A 23,508-nucleotide genomic window follows, 5' to 3' on the forward strand; every position below is an offset into this window, starting at 1 on the left:
GAGCACTGATAATTGCATTTGTAACAATCAATGAACCCATAAACTCTGCTCATCTTGCTACCACCTATTCCAGTGTAGGGACATTTTTCAAAAGGTTGTTCATGAAGATTTTGTGAAATTTTTCAAGTGGCAGAAAAGCATGGAAATAAAATTTCAGTTGAATGAACTTACTCATCATTTGGTTTCTTTTTTTTAAGTTTAAAGAGCAAATTTATTGGGAATTTTAAAGTCAAGGATAAATTATTGAAAAAATAAAGGTATATCAAGGTAGAATTCCATGTGCAATTCATATTTTTGGAAGGGAGAATTCTAGATCATTTGGGTCCCCTTCCCGCATCATCTTCCAAACTGTTTAACTAAAGCTCAGGGTAACTAAGTGACTGTCTTAAGGCCGCACATTAGAAAAGAAACTAAAACTCATGGCTCTTAACTCTTGGTCCTTCTGCACTAGACCATGCAGCCTTCACTGTAAGTGGTGGACAATGTAAACTGTCAGCTGGTGACAGAGTCCAAATGATGAGTAATGCATTTCAGCGAGAAGGAATATGTGCTCCAAATGATGGACATAAGACCAGACCACTCCACGAAAGATTACAGTTTGAGTAAAATGCAAAATATTTGACTTTTTGTATCATAGTTTATGGAGCTGCACATGTTCATTCACTATCCCATATTTGTAGAAAAAGATTACAGTATTTATTGTATGTCAGATACTAAGCCTTTGTAGAAAGTGTGTAGGAGCCTCTCAATGATGTGAGACCCCTTCTGATTATCCTCATTTTTACCACTTCCCAGCATTGTCTATTACTGACTCTGGTAAAATGCACTGAATGCTGTGGCTACCCCAGTCTGGTCCTCAGCCTGTTACTGCAGTGCTTGTCAGAAATCATTAGCCACAGATTTCTTTGACTAATGTTGCAGCTGATTGTCTGAATCATGTTCAGACAGTGTAAATGAGGCAGAAACATCCTTTCTGCTCACCAACTGTGAAATGGCTAAAGGGGGTTAGATTGCCAGAAATCAGAATAAATGTATTTCCAATAAGATTTGACAATGATTTCAAGCTCAAGATGGCAAACTTGATTTTTCGTTTCTATATTTCTTGTGGCACAAGAATAAATCTGTATCATTGCCTTTTTCTCTTTGAAGTATCACATTCTATTGAACACAGTGCTGAACTTCTGTTATGCAGTGGCACAATTTAGGGTTTGTGTCAGGGGTGTAGACCGAGTTGGCTGTGCTGCCTCTTCACGGTAGGCAAGGAAGGAAGTAAGAAAAATTCACCTCGGCAATGGAATCATAACTTCTTATTTCCAGACAAATCCAATAGGTGCCCCTTTGTGGTTTTACAGGCATATTTCTTTTTTGTCCAGGTGGGCTTAATCCCTTCTGGAACTCTTAGACTTGCAGATGACACTAGAAATAAAACATTCCAATGTGGCTGCACTGTGGGGAGCTCATTCTCACTCATTTCAAACATCTCGAGTAACTGTTAAGTTAGGAGGCGTTAAGGTGGGAGAACAGCCCCCTCTCAGGACTGTAAGGGCTGTGACATGGACAGGGCTGGCTTACGTTGTGTTGTCCTGCAAAACACAGCCGTGGCTAGTAGGTAGAAGTCATAGATTGGTCTCTACGTAACCAGTGCTTTCCGGATGTAATTCGACGGATCAAGTGGCTAGTCTTATTAGCACATTGCTCCGGTAATGAAAATTATCCAAACGAAGCCTAGACCAGGGTTTCTCAGCAGCGACACTTAACGTTTTGGGCTGGATGGTTCTTTGTTGTAGGGACTGTGATGTGCATTGGAGGGTTTCAGGAATGTCCCCAGCGTTAGTCGCTGGAAGGCCAGTAGCAGCCCTCCCAATTATGACGATTTAAAATGTCTGCAGACATCGCCAAGAATCCCCTAGAAAGCAAAATTGCCCCCATTTGGGAACCACTGGGTTAGATAAGTACTTGGGGAGATTAAGCCGTTACTTTATTCAAATCCTGGCGTACTGTTTTACATGCCTCATCTTTTCTGAGCCTTCTGACATCCCTTCGAAGCAGACTGTATTCGATTCCACTTTATACCCAAGGAAGTAGGACTGGGGCGATCAAGTCACTTCACATGTGTCACTCAGCTCAGGAATAGACTTGTGTGACTCAAAAGTCAGTGATATTTGGAGAAAATTTGAACACCCAGAGGGAGTTTTAATTAATTATCCCAAATTAAGTCTCTTCCAAAACCTTCCAAAGCCTGGCCTATGCCCCAGCATGGGAGTTCCTACTGATTTCAAATATTGAATTAATAAAGGAAGAAAACCATTCAGGGGAAATTAGTAAGTGGAAAAATATATCTAGGGAGAGAGAAAAAAATGCCCAAAATATGAAATGAAAGTAGACTCAGAATTCATTGACATTTTTGCAAAATTACAAAATTTCTGTCTCAAATGGGCTAGATGCTAAAACTTATATGGTGGTTTCTATGAGTTATTTTTGTACTTAAACAGTGGTGGTTGTTGAGTAATACTAGAAAGCAGAAAGACAGAAGCTATGAATGTAGAAAGTCCTGCAGAAGTCTGTGTTTATATGCATGTAGAAGAAAGGGATGCTGTACCTTCAAAACAATAATCAAATTCTTTCTTTGTAAAAAATATGAGATAGATAAATTGTCGCTTGAAAGTTTGTCACGTAATATCATTGAAAGCTGATACCAAGTGTATATTATGGAACAAAATGGTCTTGCATGAACTTTAAAGCAAACTTTTCTATTGGAGTTCTGGCTTCTTTTACCTAGTAAAGCTTTTTGTCTCATTGTTATCACTCACTCCCATCTCCAAACCTTTGCTCAAGCTGCCCTCTCCACTATTGACCCAGTTCCCACCATCCCTCAGGAAGGGACTTTGCATTATTCACTGCTGTACCTCTAGCACCTGGAACAAGTCTTGACCCACAGTAGACTCCTAGTATTGGTTTAATGAATTAATTGTCTCTAGACTAAATTTTTAGCCCTTTACACAGACTTTCAACATTATATAATGTCCATTTCTGTTAAGTCTTATTGCCTTGGATATAAGATCTAGAGCAGGGGTATATCTATATTACATACATAATAGATAGGGCATGTGCATAAGAAAGCATATATTATAAACACAAACATCTGCACACATACATTATAGATAATTTTATTCTGCGGTCACATCTGATGATGTATGGAATATCCTGGAAGAATTTTTTTGCTCTTCCAGGACATTCAGTGCATTGGTTCTGAGGGTCAAAATGATGAAGAAAGGATCATTTAGTGAGAAGGATGCAAAGAGGCATCATCAGCATCTTCTACCTGATTCTCACACCTGCTTCTCTTTTCCCTCTTCCCCTCTTTCATCTCTCCGGTACTCCCAGCATAAAGGACATTTGGGGAAAGCATGTAGAACTTCCAGAAAATCTGAAAGCACAGAAACAGACACCCCCATATGAGGTTTAAAAAATCAATCCCTGCTCGAGGGATCATATCATAAGGTCACATTTCAAGGCAAGGCTGCCCTTTTTTTTTTTTAAATAACCTTTGCCACAAATTATCCTGGCACACACTGCCTGAATTGTTTCATTTCACCTTGCTGCACTGCATAAAATACCATCCAGAAAAAATGTTTTGGAGTTAGCCAGCAGCTTCTTTTGGAAACTGTGACTTCTGGCAGAGGTAAAAATCTTTGAGTCATCCATATGTAGAAATGAATTAGTTTAGTCAGCTACTGTTCTATCATTTAACTAAGGAAATTTCCCTGGAAAAATATTGACATGGAGGAAAATTGTGGTGATGCTGTATGGAGAGAAAAGAGCAGACGTTAAGTTATCTCAGGATTTCTCCCTAGGCAAGCCTGTCTTTCACCAGGGAAAAAAGAAATTTTTTCTCTGTCATCCTTTCTTTTTTATTTAATTTTTATTTAAAAATATAATGATTTGATTTTTGTATATATTGTGAAATGATACAAATCATCACAAAAAGTCTAGTAAACGTCTATATGCTTTCTAAGCAGCATGAGAAAGGGTAGCAGGAAGGAGCATTGCCGTGATGGAACTTTTCCATATTTGACCGTGGTGGTGTTTACATGAATCCAGACGTGTGAGAAAGTAACATAAAATTAACACACACACGTGAATGCCTGTAAAACTGGTGGACTCTGGGGCCTGCCCTGGTGGCACAGGCGGTTGAGCAGCATGCTATGAAGCTGTCCGCAGCCTCTGCAGCGCCTGTTCTATCCCCGGCCAGCTGGCAAGGGTCCCACATGGCGCTGCAGACCTCTCCTGTCGTGCCCGCTGCTCCCCTCAGCAGTGTATTTCGTCAGTCTGCCTGTTCTGTTCCCCACTCTGTCTCTGGTGAATCCTGTTCCCCTCCTGCACATCTGGCCTGTACCCCAGTTTTTGTATAAAATAAATAAATAAATCTTAAAAAACAAAAACAAAAACTGGTGGACTCTGAATAAGGTGGAAGGATGGATCAGCTCTGATAATGCACTATAATTCTGCACGATGCTGCTGAGGGGCAAGCCGGGTGCGGGCACTCTGAGAGTTCTCTGTGCTACTTCTCACCATGGCATGTGAGCCTACAGTGATCTCAAAATAAGAAGTTTTTTTTTTAAAAAAAAAATGAAGTGAGACTGTTTTCTCATAATGACTGCTGAGCAAAGGGGTGTTGTGCTGATTCCATCTAATTTGGAAAAGTTAAAGTGATAGTCACTAGAGTGGTTTAAGATAAGTCAGCTGTGACTGTGGAATTGAGGCTGCAGGAAGGGAAGAGGGGAGCCAGTAGGGCAGGGGCACGATGGACCGTGGTGGAGGACTGTGGACATCTGAGGAGGTGTGACGCTGCGCCTCTGAGTCACATACAGTGCTGTAAACCAGTGTTACCTCAGTAAAAAATAAATAAATAAATAAATAATAAAGCAAATCAGGTATGAAAAGCAAAGAGAAGACCATGATTGAAATGGGATTTTTTTTTTTCTGTTTTAATGTTGTCTAAAGAACTTAGGGGAAGAACTACAGGAACTACAAGGACTGGGAAAATAGCAGAAGGCAAGAATGGGGGCGACGTGTCAGTATCAAATAGTTCATCTACCTGTATATTCACAAAATGCCTTCTTATTTGCTCCCCTCTTTAAAGGTGCCAAAGCTCAGGTACAGAATTTATTCTTGTAATCTTCTGGGAGGACAAGGCTACTTTTCTATTCTCTTTTTCTTTCCATCTCTCTCATGTTTATGTGCTGTATATACATCTATGTGTGAGTGCATGTGTGTGATTATATCTCAGTTTGCTGACAGGTGACAATCTTGACTTAAATTCAATGCTCCCTTGAAGGCTATTGTAGCAAAAGAAATTAATGATCCTTAAAATTTCATTTAACAGCAAACTATTCTTCAAAGAAAGTGTAGCCTACTGCCAGCATTATTCTTTTGCACACTTTCATTTTTTACACTAAATATTCTACAAGTTTTATTTTTAGGTGACCCATAGAAATTAACATCACTTTAAAAACTTGGATTTTATTGGAAAATGTCATTCCAGGTAAATCAGTTTTATTCTGGTGGGAAGATAAAGCCCACTGCCTTTAAAACTGCTAATGAAATAGTTTTCAGAGCTTCATCTCCATAATTCACAAAAATTATGGGGGCGATGTGATCCAGTGGCCATGTAGCAATTCAATTTTTATTAGGTATAAACTGGCTTTGCAAACTTGGTCACCTCGTAACCATGCCCAGTTTGGTGCTCATTGAAAATGTTTTCCTCTGTCATTTGACAAAGGTTCATTAACTTCATCGCCCATAAAACTTAAAAATATCTAAAAAATTTTTTTTCATTTCTTTCTTCTTTCTTTTTTTCCCTTCACCCTCCACCAAACCACCTATGCCCATTTTCCATTTGTCAAAATATTCTGTAATGATGGATTTTACCTCCCAGTCTCTGGACTAGTTTCCAACATACTGCACACCGCAGGGACTTTTGAACAATCAAGTATAATGGATCCTTCAGATTTCCACACTGGATATTCTCGCATTAAATATTTATAAGAAAAAAAGTTCCAGTTTTTATCCAATAATTCAAGTTGATTGATATTTGCTAATTTGTAAAGTGTATCCTGCCTACAGTTATGGTAGCTTACTGTAAAAAGCAGTTATGGTAGCTTACTGTAAGATCAATATAAAACATCTATTGTATTTTCTACAAAATTAGTAATTTCATATGATTTTTCCACTTTTATGGGCCTTTTTTCTTTTGTGTTTTTTTTTTTAAACAATGTTCTCCCTCCACCTATGAGGTTGAACCACATATTTCACCAATCTGCTGGGACAGCCCTTGTATTTTCCTTAGGATTTCACCTTTCTGAGTTTCTCATTTGGAAGCTGCTCTATGGCACTTATCAAGGTCCTCAATATGGATTTCATGCCATTGACTGTTTCCATATTGGACCAGTAATGAACTCCATTCCTCTTAATGGCCATATATTCCCCCACTTTTAGGCAGAATGTTTAAGGCAATATATGAATTCTCTCAAGCTGCAAATACAATGTATTGTCTTTACTTGGGGGAGAGAAACTCTCACCAAGAGCTTTTCACCAATGACTGGTTAACAGATTCCCAAAGAATTCTTGTCCTAAGGCTCACATAGCACCTGTGCTGGCCTCACAAAAATTCTCAGAGGCAAGTTTTCCATGCTACTTCCAAGGAAAATAAACTGGGGCGCCTCCATGGTCTAAATGTATTGACTCTAAGTTTCCTTTCTCTAAGAGTCAGTGTTCATTCCAGAGACCACCTTGGACTGCACGAAGAAGCTCATTTGGACTCAATTCCGAGGTCCAAGCCAAAAGCCCAGGCTAAGCCATTTTTGCCTCTGCTGCCCCCCGGAAGCAGGGTCGCTAGTTTGTGATGGGGCTGTCAACAGTGAAGTGTCCACCCACCATTTCCTGAGCCCCAGGCCTCCTACTTACGGTCTAGAGAAAAACACCTCAGAGATAAAATTGGGCACCTCTCATGTTACTGTCTCACTTCAGAGCTCACAGGGGTCTAGGACAAGAGAGAAGGGTGCAGTCCACATAGCTTAAGCCCTCCAGGAATCTGTCTTTATCCACAGCTAATTCACAGCATTGTGTCAGTCCAAACTGTACCACTAGATTGTAAATGCCTTGAGAGCTGCAAACATGGTCTCTTCCAGAGCTGGAAGGGATTCCACTAAGTAAAATAAGTCAGGAGAAAGAGAAATACTGGATGGTGTCACTTGTAATTGGAATATAGGAAAACAAAGGGTCTGACAAAGCCAAACTTTAAAACCAGCTGTGGAAGTCTGGCTATAGAGCGTTAGCCTCAGGGGGAGGGGGTAGGAGCGAAGATGGGAGTAAAGGGGCAGCATGGACTATGGTGGAGGATTATGGGTACGTTCCTAATGCCACAGTGAGTGCACCTGTTGGCGGGGGTGAGGGGTAGCTATCAAATCGCTAGCAAGGATGTAAGACAGTGGCACTTCAACAACAAATAAAATAAAAAGTATAGACTATATAAAAAAAGAAGGTTTCCTAGGGAATAACATAGCACGTATATAGTAACAGTTTTTTCTGAATTAACACCTATTTTTTGGCACAAGATGTAATAGTATTCAATCTTTAAGACTCTAGAATGTCACATAACAATATATGGACTAAGAAAGACACTGGAAAATCTTTCCCTAAGTGTTTTGATATTTGGATTCAAGAAGGACTCTTATATATTCACAGAGATCAGGGTTTCTTCCAAGTGATGCAGAAAGGTCTCCATCAAGGTGTAGCAGACAAAACCTCAAAGCTGTCAAGTCATCCAAATGCAGACAGAATGAAAAGAACAGTCAGGGTTTATACAAGGCTGATTAAGAGGCTTAACAATAAGTATCAAAATCTTGAACATTGAAGGTTGAGGCGGACTGGAAACACTTAGTAAACATGGATCAGTAAGTTTTATTTTATTTTTTTTTTGTTGTTGTTGATTTTGATTTTCACTTTCTTTTTTTTTTTTTTTTAAATATTAAATTTTATTTTTATATTCCCCCATACAATTGCAAACGCCCCATTCTGACCCCAATCCTTCCCCTCCCGCCCCCCACCCCCCAACAAGTGTCTCTGGTTCATAGTTTTTTGTTGATTTTCACTTTCTTATATTCATTTTCCTGGTCCCTTATTTAAGTTTTCTAGATTCCTGCTATGAGTGAGACCATCCGGTATTTTTCTTTTTCTTTTTGGCTTATTTCGCTGAGCATGATCCCTTCCAGTGCCATCCATGTTGCTGCAAATTGCATGTGTTTATCTTTTTTGAATGCTGAGTAATATTCCATGGTATATATGTACCACATCTTCTTGATCCAGTCATCTATTTTTGGGCATTTGGGTTGTTTCCAAAGCTTAGCTATTGTAAACAGTGCTGCTATAAACATAGGAGTGCAGGTGCTCTTTGGAATTGACGTTTCTGTGTCCTTTGGGTAAATACCTAGGAGTGGAATTGCTGGATCATATGGAAGCTCTATGTTTAGTAGGTCCAGAAATCTCCACACAGTTCTCCACAGTGGTTGGACCAGTTTGCACTCCCACCAATAGTGCACAAGAGTTCCTTTTTCTCCACATCCTCGCCAACATTTGTTGTTGCTAGTTTTTTTAATATGTGCCATTCTCACTGGTGTGAGATGGTATCTCATGGTAGTTTTGATTTGCATTTCCCTGATTACAAGTGATGTTGAACATTTTTTCATATGTCTGTTGGCCATTTGCATTTCCTCTTCAGAGAAGTTTCTTTTAGCTCTTCTGCCCATTTTTTGACTGGATTATTTTCTTTGTTGTTGCTGAGTCTCATCAGCTCTTTGCAGATTTTTGTGATCAGTCCTTTATCATTAGTGTTGGGTGCAAAAATGTTCTCCCAGTTGGTGGGGTTTCTCTTTGTTTTTGTTATTGTCTCTTTTGCTGTGCAGAAGCTCTTTAATTTGATGTAGTCCCAGCTGTTTATCTTTCTCTTCACTATCACTGCTTTGGGTGATGTGTCTGTAAAGATGTCTTTGATGTGCAAATCCCGTAGTGTTTCGCCTATATTTCCTCCTATGTATTTTATGGTTTCAGGTCTTATGTCTAGTTCTTTAATCCATTTTGAGTTGATTTTTGTGTATGGTGTGAGGTAGTGGTCAAGCTTCATTCTTTTGCATGTAGCGACCCAGTTTTCCCAGCACCATTTATTGAACAAACTTTCTTTGCTCCAATGCATAGTCTTTACTCCTTTGTCAAAGATTAGTTGACCATAAATCTGTGGGTTTATTTCTGGATTTTCTATTCGATTCCATTGGTCTGTATGTCTGTTCTTGTTCCAATACCATGCAGTTTTGATGATTATGGCTTTGTAGTATAGTTTGAAGTCTGGGAGTGTGATGCCTCCATTTCCTTCTTTTTTTTTCAATAGAGCTTTGGCTATTCGGGGTTTTTGGTGATTCCATATGAATTTCATCAATAATTGTTCTATTTCTTTGAAGAATGCCATTGAGATTTTGATTGGAATAGCATTGAATCTGTATATTGCTTTTGGTAGGATGGCCATTTTAATAATGTTTATTCTTCCAATCCATGAGCAGGGGATGTCTTTCCATTTCTTTGTGTCTTCTTCTATTTCTTTTAACAGTGTTTTATAGTTTTCTTTGTATAGGTCCTTTACCTCTTTTGTTAGATTTATTCCCAAATATTTGATTTTTTTTGTTTCAATAACAAAAGGGATGGTCTTTTGATTTCTTCTTCTTCAGATTTATTGTTTGTGTATAGGAAGGCTACTGACTTTTGCGTGTTGATTTTGTATCCTGCCACTTTACTGAATTGATTGATGAGTTGAATTAGTTTTTCTGTGGAGATTTTGGGGTTCTCTATGTATATTATCATATCATCTGCAAATAGTGATAGTTTGACTTCTTCTTTTCCTATTTGGATTCCTTGGATGTCTTTCTCTTGTCTTATTGCTCTGGCTAGGACTTCCAGTATTATATTGAAAAGCAGTGGTGAGAGTGGACATCCTTGTCTTGTTCCAGATCTTAATGGAATTGCTTTCAGCTTTTCACCATTGAGAATGATACTGGCTGTTGGCTTGTCATAGATGGCCTTTATGATGTTGAGGTATGTTCCTTGTATCCCAAGAATTTCAAGGGCTTTTATCATGAAAGGGTGTTGCACTTTGTCGAAAGCTTTCTCAGCAATTGATATTATCATATGGTTTTTATATTTTTTTGTTGATGTGTTGGATAACGTTGATTGATTTTCGGATGTTAAACCATCCTTGTGCCCTGGAATATCCAACTTGGTCGTGGTGAATTATCTTATGGATACATTGTTGGATTCTGATAGCTAAAATTTTATTGAGGATTTTTGCATCAGTGTTCATTAGGGAGATTGGCCTATAGTTTCCTTTTTTGTGTTGTCCTTATTCGGTTTTGGTATTAGTGTAATATTCATAGAACGTGTTTGGTATTGTCCCTTCCTTCTCAATTTTTTGGAAGAGTTTGTGAAGGATAGGCACTAATTCGTCTCTGAATGTTTGGTAGAATTCATTTGTAAATCCATCAGGTCCTGGGCTTTTGTTTTTGGGGAGGTTTTTAATTACCATTTCAATTTCGCTGCTTGTAATTGGTCTGTTTAGGTGTTCTATTTCTTCTTTATCTAGCTTTGGGTGATTGTAGAGTTGTAGGCATTTGTCCATCTCTAGATTGTTGAACTTGTTTCCATATAACTGTTCATAGTAGTTACTGATTATTCTTTTGATTTCTGCTGTGTCCGTTGTGATTCTCCTCTTTCATTTATGATTCTGTGTATTTGTGCTTTCTCCTTTTTCCTTTGTGAGCCTGGCTAGGGGTTGTCTATTTATTGATTTTTTCAAAGAACCAGCTCTTGGTTTCATTGATCTTTTGGATTGTTTTTTAGTTTCAATTTCATTTATTTCTGCTTATTATTTCTTTTCTTCTACTGGTTCTGGGGTTTTGTTGTTCTTTTTCTAGATCTTTGAGCTTCGAGATTAGGTTGTTTCTTTGAGTTCTTTCTTGTTTTTTGATGTGAGCTTCTATTGCTATATATTTTCCTCTTATTACTGCTTTTGCTGCACCCCATACATTTAGGATATTGGTGTCCTCCTTGTCATTCAATTCAAAGAATTTTTTAATTTCTTCTTTGATCTCCTCGTTAGTCCAGTGGTCTTCCAGTAGTGTGGCTTTTAATCTCCATGAGGTAGGATAGTTCCTTACCTTCTTTTTATGATTTATTTCTAGTTTGATGCCTTCGTGGTCAGAAAGATGGTTGGTATGATTTCAATCTTGGTGTATCTGTTGATGTTTGTCTTGTGCCCCAGTATGTGATCGATCCTGGAGAATGATCCGTGTGCGCTTGAGAAAAATGTGTACTCCGTTTTTTTTGGGTTTAGTGTTCTATAGATGTCTGTTAAGCCCAAATGCTCTAGGTCCTTATTTAGAGCTTTAGTTTCTTTACTTATTTTTTGTCTTGTTGATCTATCCATTGTTGATAGTGGTGTGTTGAAGTCTCCCACTACATATGTGTTTTCTCTGATGTCTGTTTTCAGAGAGGACAACAGTTGTCTGATATATTTTGGTGCTCTTTCGTTTGGTGAGTATATGTTAATGAGTGTTATTTCTTCTTGAAGTATTGTCCCCTTAATCATAATGTAGTGGCCATTGGGGTCTCTTTTTATTTTTTGAGTTTGAAGTCTGTTTTATCTGATATAAGTATAGCTGTTCCTGCTTTCTTTTTTGGCCCATTTGCTTGTAGGATTGTTTTCCATCCTTTGACTTTGAGCCTATTTTTATCTTTTGTAGCTAAATGTGTTTCCTGGAGACAGCAAAAGGTTGGGTTTTGTTTCTTAATCCAGGCTGCAACTCTGTGTCTTTTTATTGAAGAGTTTAGTCCATTTACATTTAGAGTTAATATTGATATGTTAGCATCTGTATTTGCCATTATGTTTGTCTTTCCTTTGATTTTATTTATTTATTCTTTTAATAACTTTTTTTTTTTTTGGTCTTCTTTCGTTGTTATTCGTCCCTCTGAGGTTCTGGCTTTAGGATTCCTTGTAGTATTTTTTGGAGTGGGGGTTTAGTCGCAATGAAATTCCGGAGTTTCTCTTTGTCTGGAAGGTCCATATTCTTTCTTCATGGAGGAAAGAGAGCTTTGCGGGATAGAGTATTCTTGGTTGGCATCTGTTTTCTTGGAGTCTGTTGACTATGTCCCTCCACTCTCTCCTTGCCCGTAGTGTTTCTTCAGAGAAGTCTGATGTCAGCCTGATTGTTTTCCTTTGAATGTTATCTGTTTCTTCCCTCTTGTCAGCTTCATTATTTTTTCCTTGTCCTGGATTCTTGGGAGCTTTACTATTATGTGTCTTGCTGTGTTTTTCCTTTCGTCGTGGAAGTTTGGTGTTCTTCTTGCTTCTTGTATATCAATTTTCAGCTCCTTCTTCTCATTTGGGAAGTTCTCTTCAATTATATCCATGAATATTTTCTCTGTTCCTACTTCTCTCTCCTCTCCTTCTGGTATTCCTATTCCTTTTCCTCCTTGGAGTCAGATAGTTCCGAAGTCTTTCTTCATTCTTTTTCCTTCGTACTTCTCTTTCCTTTTCTGTTTTGGTTCTTTTTATTTCTGTGTCTTCAAGATTACTTATTCGTTCTTCCATTTCATCTATTCTGCTTTCATTGCTTTTCCCAGAGTTCTTTAGTTCCTCCATTAATTCTTTGATCTCCTGCATTTCTCTTACTTCCCTCTTTAGGGACTCAATTTCCTTCTTCTGATCTATCACTTTTTTAATCATGGCAATTTTAAATTCTCTTTCTGGAAGGCTCAGAAGTTCTTCCAAGTTGCTGTCGTTGCAATCTGGGGAGTGGTTTTCTTTTTGTGGTGTGCTTCTTTCCTGAGGAGTTTTTAGGTTGCGTGTGGTTCTTCTACTCCCTACTGTCTGTTTTCTAATTTGTCGTATGCGTTGGACACTGTGTTGCTCGGACTGACTGACATCTTGGGTGAACTTCTCCGCTCCCCTCTGGCTCTTCCAGGAGCCATCTCTGTCTTCTGGGGGAGCTTTCTGCTGGTTTTAGGCAGTTTTTACTGAAGAAATGTCCCTGTTCTCAAATGGCGAAGCGGGATGCAGTCCCTGCGCCTCCGGTTTCAGGCACACTCTTCTGCGCACCCGGTCTGCCCCGGACGTGGGTGCCTGCTCCCTCTGTGGGCTCAGACTGCTGGTCGGAAGGGGCCTGGCGTGGAATAACTTCCCGGCTGGCCACTGGGTCCTCCAGAAACCTTCTGCCCTTTTCAAGCAGTCTTAAGAAATGTCCTGTTTTATAGGGTGTTAGTGACTTTTTTTTTCCTGGTCGCTAGGTGGCGCCAGAGATCTCTCCTATTGTCCTTGGGGGGCTGTTTTTCGCCTCCCCCTACCCTGTGGGACAGAGAACAGAGCGGGAATGGTAGGGTACACCTCAACAGCTTTGGGGTGCTGTGTCTGCCTTGTGCCCCACCGTCGTGGAGAAACCACGCCCCGAATTTTCGTGCCCCGGGTCTCAGTTCAAAGCCCTCAGGTCCAGGACGCGGGCTGTAGCCCAGTTCAGTGGCGCGGGAATGGCGCCTTTTGCACAGCTCCCGTGCCTGGGCGCCTGGTTCCTGCTCACTCAGGGAGGGACCTTCCCCTCAGTGAGGACCTCCGCGCGTCTCCCCGCAAGCCTAGGTCGTAGGCGCGGGGACCTGGGCAGCCGAGATCCAGGTCTGCACTTGCTTTTCAAGCGCGCCGAGCGCGCCGCTCTCCGCACAAGCTTACCGGCAGCCCGGGCTGTGTGCGCGTCTCCCGGGGTCTTTGTTCTTCTCTAATGGCGCCCGGAGCCGTTCGCTCACCTCCGCGGCGGATCCTGCAGGGTTCGCCTCAGCTCCCGTTCATGGGGTGTGGTGGCTGCAATAGTCCCTTTCCACTCACAGTCCCGCTTGCTGCGTTGTTTGTTCTTGTGGGTCGTTTTGGTTTGTTGTTTCCTCCTCTCTGCCGGTCGGAGAGTGCCGCTTCTGTGGGCGGGGGAGGGGAGCAGGGTTCTGCGCTTCCCTCCCTTCTAGTCCTCTTTTATGGCCAGTTTCTTCTTCGGGCAGTTCGCTGGCGTCACCCGTTTATCTTCCGTGTCCCAGTTCTCACTGGGACCTGCCGCTTTTCCTCCCTATTCACTTTTTTTAATGGGAGATCTTACTAGCAGCGTCTCCTCGCCGCCATGTTGCTCCCCCTTTTTTTCCTTTGGATCAATACCCTTGCACCCTGTCTAAGGGCAGGATGGTTGTCTTTCAGGCATGAGTCTGCTGCCCTCCTCATTTGTCAACAAGTTAAACTGCTTTCCTTTTCCTCATACTCTGTTTCCTTTTATTGGCTGAGGAAAACTGAGGCCGGCATTTGTTATCACAGGCAGAGCCCCCTTTTCTCCAATACTCCCCACGCCCTACCATTCCTAATGTGATGCCTAGAACCAATCTGGATCAGTAAGTTTTAAAGTGAGTGTTTTGTCAGTCAGTCAAGCAGTCATTTGCAAACCACACGAATCCCAAATGTCACCGGGTATTGCTTCCCAGATATTAACTTGAAGAAAGTAAAGACAACTGTCAACACTGCCTCTGACGCTTAAATCTTCTGAGCTGTCTCCTTCCAGCCTCCCACTCGGACCTCCCTCCCACTGGCTCGCTCACCCAACAATGCCTTCTGCTAATTCTTTCTTAGAAAATGTGCCAAAAGGATTTCCGTGGAGGCCCTTGGCCTGTGGCCTCAGGTGTGTAATGGATTGGTCAAGAGACAATGAAGGAAGAAGAAAGAATGGGCATCTGTGTTAAGTGTTTTCCTCCTGCTTAGCACAGAATGCAAAAAATAAATAAAAAGGAAAACTCTACCATATAGATGGTGTCAGTGTTAAATTAAATTAAGATCATATGTTTGGCTGTGGCAGTCGTAATCTGCTGATTATTGAGGAGATTGTTGGTAATGAAGTACATTTGTAAGAAATATTTTTAGTGTGTACCGAAGACGTGTACAAACTGTGAGATATGCAACTAATAAAATGATAGATTTAGAAATTGCGGGGCACCTAAATTCATGCTTTTCAAACAGCTATTTATAGAAAGAAAAGTGATATTTAAGCTACCATAGTAGAACATTATAATCTGCCTTATATTACCTTAGATAATAGTCTCATATTTTAAAATAATGCGGGTAAGCCATTCAATTATTTATTCACACCTAAGTTATATAAATGGGAAGATTTGGGATCTTGCGGGAAAAGAATTATTTTTACAAAAGTAAGACCTCACCGTCACGGCTGAAAGAGATGGCTGTGAAACAAGTTATACTATAGATAAAAATAAAACAAACCACTATGAATTTTTAATAGACAAAAAATATTTTATAGAGACATTAAAAGCAACTATTAATTTTAATCTTTCCTGTCCTGAAATGAAGCATCCATGTATCTGGCCATGCTCGAGGTTTAATATGCACCTCTCTTCTGATAGGTCCTTAACACTTACAGTGAAATCTCTGCAGACCTGGATGATGATCTCAGCCTGGAGAGAGCCTATGAGGCCATAGCCAAGGCCCTGCAGAGGTGAGTTAGCACATCCTTGTCTTGCTGTCACTGGCCACTCAACCGTGAAAGACTTAAATTGTTTGAGGTCTGTCGCTTTCTGTTTCTGCCTGCTTCAATTTTAAGCAGGGCCCTTCTTAAATGACCCTTTCATCCTAAGTTACTTTAAACCCATGTGGTATTTTAAAATATGCAGCTACTCTCTACTTTGTCTGTTCCTCCTTTGTATTATTTTTTTTTTCTTTGATTTTCTGTAAGTTTAGCCACGACCTTGAACAAATGGGAAAAACTGGGTCACATCTCACAGGTGAAAAAAGCAGAGCGCACAGGAATATATAGTACGCTTCGGTGACTGTGGCTCGCCGTGACCTTCGAGAGCTCTTCTTGAAGGAATATTCCCGTTTATGCTCCCATCATGCCTTTCCATTAAGATGTCTCTCCTTGGAGTGTATCGAGATCAACCATTGGGTGCAAAGACAGTATTCCCAGTGTTTTACCTAAAATAGAAAATTTAACAAAAGTGTGCACGAACAACTTCTGATCCAAACTCTTCCAGGGAAAAGATTTGATTTGTTCTTGGCACATTGTGTGGGGAGCTCTGTCTACTCCATGTCATTGTTGCATTTGACAGTAGCATTATGACATAAGCCAAGACAGAATAGGAAGAAGAAAATATTAAAGTTGAGGCCTTGTATGTGGTGTGGTATCTCACATCCAATATACAGCTTTTCTTTTTTTTTTTTTAAAGATTTATTTATTTATTTATACAAGCACTGGGTACAGTCAGAAGCACGGGAGGGGGAGAGAATTCACCAGAGCCAGAGTGGGGAGCAGAGCAGACAGAAGGACCGAAGTACACTGCTGAGGGGAGCAGCGGGCGGCAGGAGAGGTCTGCACGCCATGTGGGACCCTCCACCGGTGGCCGGGGAGCAGCCGGGGATCGAACCAACGCTGCAGAGGCTGCAGGCAGCTTCTCAACCCAGCGCTCAACCGCTGCACCACCTGGGAGGCCCCCGATATACAGCTTTTCAATAGTGGTAGTAGGAGTAATAATATTAACAACAGAGATTTTATCAAGCTCTAATTTCTTGCATTGGTAGTTCAGTTCTAACACATACAGAGTGGTTTCTTCATTTTTCTTATGCTTAATGTAGTCTTTATTGTATTTAAATAAAATATAACTTATGGTCCACATTCAATAGAGTGGAGTTGACTTTAGACTAGATTCTTTGGTTCTTTAGATTTTTGGTTTTGTTTTGTTTACTTTCCTTTTTTCTTAATTAATTAATTTTATTTACTTACATCATTGTAGTCGCTCACCACCACATCACCTGTGGGCCAGCAGCACATCCCCTGCTGTTCTTGCCTCTCTGGTTTTAACCCTCTCCCTACCTCTCCCTCACAGTGTGCCTCAGAGCTACAGAATGGTTTCTTTAAAGATCAAATTGTTACTGAAAAAAAGGTACTTTTTATGACTTTTGATTAGCTTACCATTGGTTTACAATATATATAAATTTCGGGGATATGATTTCACACCTCTCCGCACCCACCACAGAAGATATGGTGCCATGCACACTATCAACTTGACCCCCTCAACTCTTTCCTCCACTGTCCATCCTCTTCCCCCTGATAGCCACCATATTTTCATACAACCTATGAGTTAGTTTTGTTGTGTTTAGTTCATTTGCTTGAGTTATTTATTTTCCACAAATTAGAGAAACCATCCAGTAGCTATATTTCACTGTCTGACTTACTTTGCTTAGCAGAGCCACCCCAAATTCCATCCATGTTATCACAGAAGACAAGATTTCCTCCTTTTTAATGACCAAGTAGTATTCCATTGAGTATGTATACTACAACTCCTTTATCCATCATCAATCGATGGGCATTTAGCTTGTTTTCATGTCTTGGCTGTTGTGAGCAATGCTGTTATGAACATAGTGGCACAAATATCTTTTTGAATTTGTGTTTTATATTCTTCAAATGAATTCCTAAGGACAGCATTGCTGAATCTTACAGTATTTCTATTTTAGTATTTTAAGGCATTTCCATACAATTTCCACAGAGGCTGCATCAGTTTATATCCCCTCCAACAGAGCATTCCTTTTTCACCACATTCTCTACAGCACTTGTTGCCACTCTTTTAGGCAGAGCTGGTTCTCCTAGGTGTGAGGTGCTACCTCGTTGTGGTTTTGATTTGCATTTCCCTAATAATAAGTGAGACTGAACATTTTTTCTCATGCATGCTGGTCATCTGTATTTCCTCTTTGGAAAAACGTCTGTTCAAATCTCCTGCTCATTTTTTGAATTGGTTCTTTAATTTTTTTTGTTGTCCAGATGTATGAGTTCCTTATAAAGACAAGACAGATTGCCTTGTCTTTTTTTTTGTAGTGGGTTCTTTCATTATAGAAAAGCTTTTCAGTTTAATGTAGTCCTATTTATTTATTTTTGCTTTTGTTTCCTTTGCCCTTGGAGTCAAATTTCTAAAGACATCCCTGCAATCAATGTCTAGGAGAATATCACTTGTTTTCTTCTATGTGTTTTGTGGCTTCAGGTCTTATACCCAAGCCTCTAATCCATTTTGAGTTAATTGTTGTGCGTGGTGTTAAATAATGATCTCGTCTAATTTTTTGGCAAGGTTTCCCAACACTATTTGTTGAAAAGGCTTTCCTGAAAGGCATTTTAACACACTAAACGCCTACTGAGCTGAAAGTCAGTTCAGTATATAATAGTCACTATTATACAATTACCATTACCAGTGTAATAATTATTAAATATTGAATAATTACCTAAGTATTAAACTTTCAATACCAATGACATGAAAGGTGCTCTGCAAAATACCAAATAAAATGCAATGCTGTCCGCTGGAAAATGGCTTAGGGACACAGACATATTTACGTGAAGAATATGTGCATTTAGTCAAGGAAGGCAGGCTAAGTCATGCAAGCAACCTGGGAGTGTTGTGGTCCTGTAAATAGAGATTGATAGCATGGAAGAGCCATCCAGCTCTCCCTTAAACTTTAATTTTCCAAAACAACCAGCAAGAAACAAATATTTGAACATAAGAAATTGGTTAGTATTCAGTTTAATATCTCTTTGGAACACACCAGCTCTGCACCCTTTTGCCCCATAGTTTGATTATGCAAGGTCTAAACTCTTCTGTTAATACTTTCCAGAATCAGTAGGAAATAGTTGTATTATTTGTTTTCCTTTTTAGTAGCTGTCCTAGCCTATACCTGGAGAATTAAATAAATGTATCCTTTAACACGTTTAGAAAATAATCTTTACAAAATGACGTTATGTTCCAACATAACGAAAGAGAGAAAACTCCCGGGAAAAACATTTTCTTTTATAAGCATATATTGAGCACCTACTGGGTCTCAAGACAAGACAGGCTCCTTGGTTACTGATGGTGTTTTGGAAACATGACATGAGGTTGTCTCAGACTTATTCTCACCTGTTAAACTGGTGTCTCATCTGGAATATTTCAGTCTCCACTACAGGAAGCAGTAAAAGTTAAGGGGAGAATTGAACTATTATCTGGTAAATATTGGCAACAGTAACAAAAATCCAATGTTTGAATTTGGCTGCTTAAGTGTAGTTTAGAGTCGAAGTGTGGGAAAGGATACAGCTGTATTTGATGCAATATGAAGTAGGGACTCCACTCTCAACAGTCTAGCAGCCTGCCTCAGGGCTAACAAGTAAGGGACAAGAGATTTATCCCCATGTCACAAGTGAAAAAAAAAATTCCACTTATAAGAATTCTCATCTACTCAAGTACCAATGAAGCCATCATCAATGGTTTGTCCGGCAGACGTGGGTTTTTAATTTTATAACATTGTGCACTGCACAAAAGAGGGCAGGACATACTTCTCATGAGGTCACAGAAAAAATGTGTCCCAAGACCTCCGCAGGCTCTGCGATCTGGGCCGCCATTTTGCAGCCATGTTGGTGCTATGGAAGAACACTTGCAATAGTGTTTAGCCTCAGCATATTTTATCATTTGTGCAAAATGACTTGAGAGTGTGATCTATTGACACACAGATATTTTAAAGACAAAAACTGTACACACGCACACACACCTGCACACTTATATCCCTTTCTTCTCTAACCTTTCCTTCTCAGATTAGCAGCCATGTGCAAGAACTGGAGCACAGGCAAAATAGAGGAAATGATGGTGGTGGCAGCTGAGTAATAAATCAAACTGTGTATGAAGCTTAGCATCACCTCTAAATCTCTTTTTCCTAACCTGTGCAATTGCACAAGTTTCACTAATGGTAGCCCTGTCTCTATAAACATATTTTATCTCTTTAAAGGAAATGGAAGGGGATAGCCATGTCTAGGATAAGTGTGTGTCTAGGGCCATCATCTGAGTGTGCATGAAAGGTGAATAAACTCTGAGACTGGAAGCTTCTAAAACAGTTATAAGAATTTATGCCAAGCTTTCAGTTGAAAAACAAACCACATTCCCTCAAGACTAGGACCTGGTAATACAGGGGTGCCCATTTGGTAATGCTAGACCCAGCCCTGGCTTTAGAGTTATCGATGAAGATTTTAATCGTGAACAAGGTGTGTTATTTTTGCTATTATTCTGAATAATATTAATTGCACAAGGCTTTAAGCAGAGTAACAGAAAATAGTATTTGCAGTGGATTTCTTCTCTATTTGCAATACTAGCGAAAGACAGAGTTGATTTTCTAAAATGAAAACAATTGCCCCGACACAGCTACAAAAGCCAGAATTGTTCATATAACAAAGAGAAGGTGAGTTGAGATATTATGTTGTAGATAGTATTACACGGACACAATTTGTGTAAATCCAAAAGAAAAAAATACTCCATTTTCCTTATGGCATTTTTGCTCCTCATTTACTGAAATAACTGATTTACTAAAATGCCACAATTTTTAAAAGGATGACTTTTAAAAGGAATCTAGAGGGAGAAAAATCTCCCAAATGAGAACTGTTCACCATACACTGGTCATAACTAGCCCCTCTCTGGATTTATTCCATACCATACTTGTAAATTTTCTTGCAAACTCAGGTTAAATTATTTCCTAGCAAACTTTCCACAGTGGAGATCTTTCAATCAATCAGTGCAAAGTTTCAAGTGTGAAAATTACCTTTCTGTTATAACTGAAAATTAATTTCTTCTTGCTTGAGAGAAATTACATGCCCTAGTAATTTTCATATATTCCTTAAAATGGCACATCCAGGCTTTGATGTGAAATTTCCTAAAAATGACCCCCCAAAATACATCAAAACATTTCTATTAATTCATGGAATTAAGAATGGCTTTTTACATTTTCTCCTGTCACTGATTCCATTTACCTTATTACTTTCATCTGTGGCCCACAAACCCGGTGGCACAGTCAACAAACCCCTCGTTGGCTGTTTCATCTCTGCCCTATTTGATTTCTTCTCTCTGAGTAAATGATTAAGTTTTCATGCATTGGTTCAACCAAAATCTATGTTCACTCAACCACGTCCTTTATTGATTACTTCTACTGCAAACAGTAGGCCAAGTGTGATATACATAATTGGACAGTTGTCAGGGGATGTGGGTGTTAACGGTGCTGAGGTCCCAGTTGGAAACAGGAATCACCTTGATACACAAATATTCTGCACTGTTTCATTCTCATCCTTTGGACCGAGGAGTCCTGTTCCTCAGAATATATGTTTTTAACTCTCTGAGGTCTGGTTGAATGAGTTTAATGATTATACCATATAATATGCTGTTCAAGTTGCACCTGTGCACTGCATATAGAAAACTGGAATTAATATTTGTCTAACATTTTAACCTTGTCCTTTCACTTATACAAATAATCAGAGCTTCTCTGTAAAAAAAAATATTTGATTCTTTCCCTCTCCAAGAAACACTGGCTTTGAAATCTAGTGCTAACTTTTGACTTTGGAAATCCTGTAAGCAACATATAATGTTTATATTTCAGATGCTGTGTTCACTTTGGTGACACAGAACTGGACATTCATTGATGTTATTACAGATAATATCACGGTGAACATTCATGTACAAGTTTGTGTGTTGACATATGTTTTCATTTCTCTTGTATAAAAGTAGGAACCAAATTAATATGTAATTTACAATAGGAAGACTGATTCTCGAGCAGTATTTTATAGAGCAAATTCCAGATAATTTTGGATGTTTTGGGAGATCTGTAACCCCTTTGGGAGAAATAACTCGACTCACCCAGCAATAGTTTTATTTATACTCTTTTGGATTTCTTGTTCACTGAACGTGTTTTTTTGTTTGTGTATATGTGATTTAACAATCCTCAGCAGGCCAAACCTAATCCAAAATGTGCCTCCATCAAAAACATATCAACTTTTGGGAACATGAACATAAATAAGATTCAGTGAGACCATTTAGGCTAAATAAAAATAATAATTTCCCCCTAAGGTTTTGAAGTGATATGCAAAGAAGTCTCTACTTTTGTTCTTATTTCAGCAATTTTTTTTTTTGAGAATTACAGTCCTAGAAACTGTTTGGAGAGTTAACAACATCAATTTGATAAAAACATTTTAGTTCTAGAAATCTAAAAGTTCGGTGAAAATTCTAAACAGTGTAATATTTTATTAATAATTTTATAAGCTCAAGCTTTCTCACTTCCATTTTAGTTATTCCACAAAACAAGTATTTAAATTAATGTGTGTCCCTCTCTTTGCCTGTGTTTGAAATATGCCTCATTTCATAATTTTTCTGGAAATTGGGTTGTGCCTGAATGTGGAAGATGATTCCTAATTTTGTTATGAAATCATAGGGAATCATAAAAATATTTACAACTTTAAGAATGTGAAATTCCATACCATTTCTGTTGGTAGAGCAGTCTTTTACCACTAAGAAAGGGAATAAAAATGTACTTGATAGTTTGCGATTCCAAGTAAACAAAAAATACTGGTTCTTTAACTCTCCCCCTTAAAAAATAGACATCACAACTCATATGCTCATCTGTGTTGCAGAGTGTAAGTTCAAATATGGGTGTTTAATTCATTGCATTTTGAAAGATCTCCCAAAAGTAATGCTTAGCTAAATTGACTTTTCTTCTTAACTGGTGGAAGATTATACTAAGTATAGAACTGTGGGCATGATAGTTTTTGTTTCACTGGAAAGCAGTAATAATATTAGTGACCCCCTACTATGTTTCAGGCTCTACATATGTGGCATTTTTCATCTCACAACAATTTATGGCCATGTTTAAAATGAGGAAACTGTAACTGAAAGATTATATCTTTAAAAAAACTAACAACTTTATTGAGATGTGATTCATAGGCCATATATTCAGCCCCTTTGTAAAGTCTACAATTTTTTTTAGTATTTGCACAAAATTATGTAGCTATCACCCCTATTTAATGTCATTACTCCAAAGGGAACCCCACACCCATTAACAACCACTCCCCATTTCCTGCTCACCACAACTCTGATAACCACACCTCCTTTCTGCCTCTTCTGGGCATTTCATCTAAGTGGAATCGTACAATATGTTTTTCTCATGACCAGCTCCTTTCACTTAGCTTATTTCATGACTGAATAATATTCCATTGTATGACGATGCCACATTTTACTTGTCCATTCAACTGATAGATATTGTTTTGTTCCATTTCTTGGCTATTACAAATAATATTCCTGTGAACATTCATGTCCAAGTTTGTGTGTTGACGTATGTTTTCATTTCTCTTGTATAAAACTAGGAGCTGAATTAATATGGTTATATGGTAACTCTATGTCAGCATTTTTGAGGAAGTGCCAAGTTATTTTCCAAAGCAGCTGTCCCATTTACCATCTGAACAGCAGTGCATAAATGTTTCAGTGTTAACTCACTATATACTCCAACAAAGACAAGTCACATCATTTTCAGCATCCACAAGCCACATGTTGTTAATTTTATTA

General features: G+C 39.1%; 1 protein-coding gene across 2 annotated transcripts in view; it reads left to right on the forward strand.

The window, feature by feature from the left end:
* The window catches only part of TTC29 (tetratricopeptide repeat domain 29), a 168,690-nt gene that overhangs the window by 77,927 nt on the left and 67,255 nt on the right, over positions 1–23,508 (forward strand). For both annotated transcript variants that reach the window (XM_037497005.2, XM_037497006.2), the window contains one exon: positions 15,535–15,626. In XM_037497005.2, coding sequence (XP_037352902.1) covers positions 15,535–15,626 — 92 coding nt within the window. The remainder of the gene's footprint in view (positions 1–15,534; positions 15,627–23,508) is intronic.

This window comes from Talpa occidentalis, unplaced genomic scaffold (assembly GCF_014898055.3).
Source record: "Talpa occidentalis isolate TD23 unplaced genomic scaffold, MPIMG_talOcc4v2.1 talOcc4.8, whole genome shotgun sequence".
Classification (NCBI taxonomy): Eukaryota; Metazoa; Chordata; class Mammalia; order Eulipotyphla; family Talpidae; genus Talpa; species Talpa occidentalis.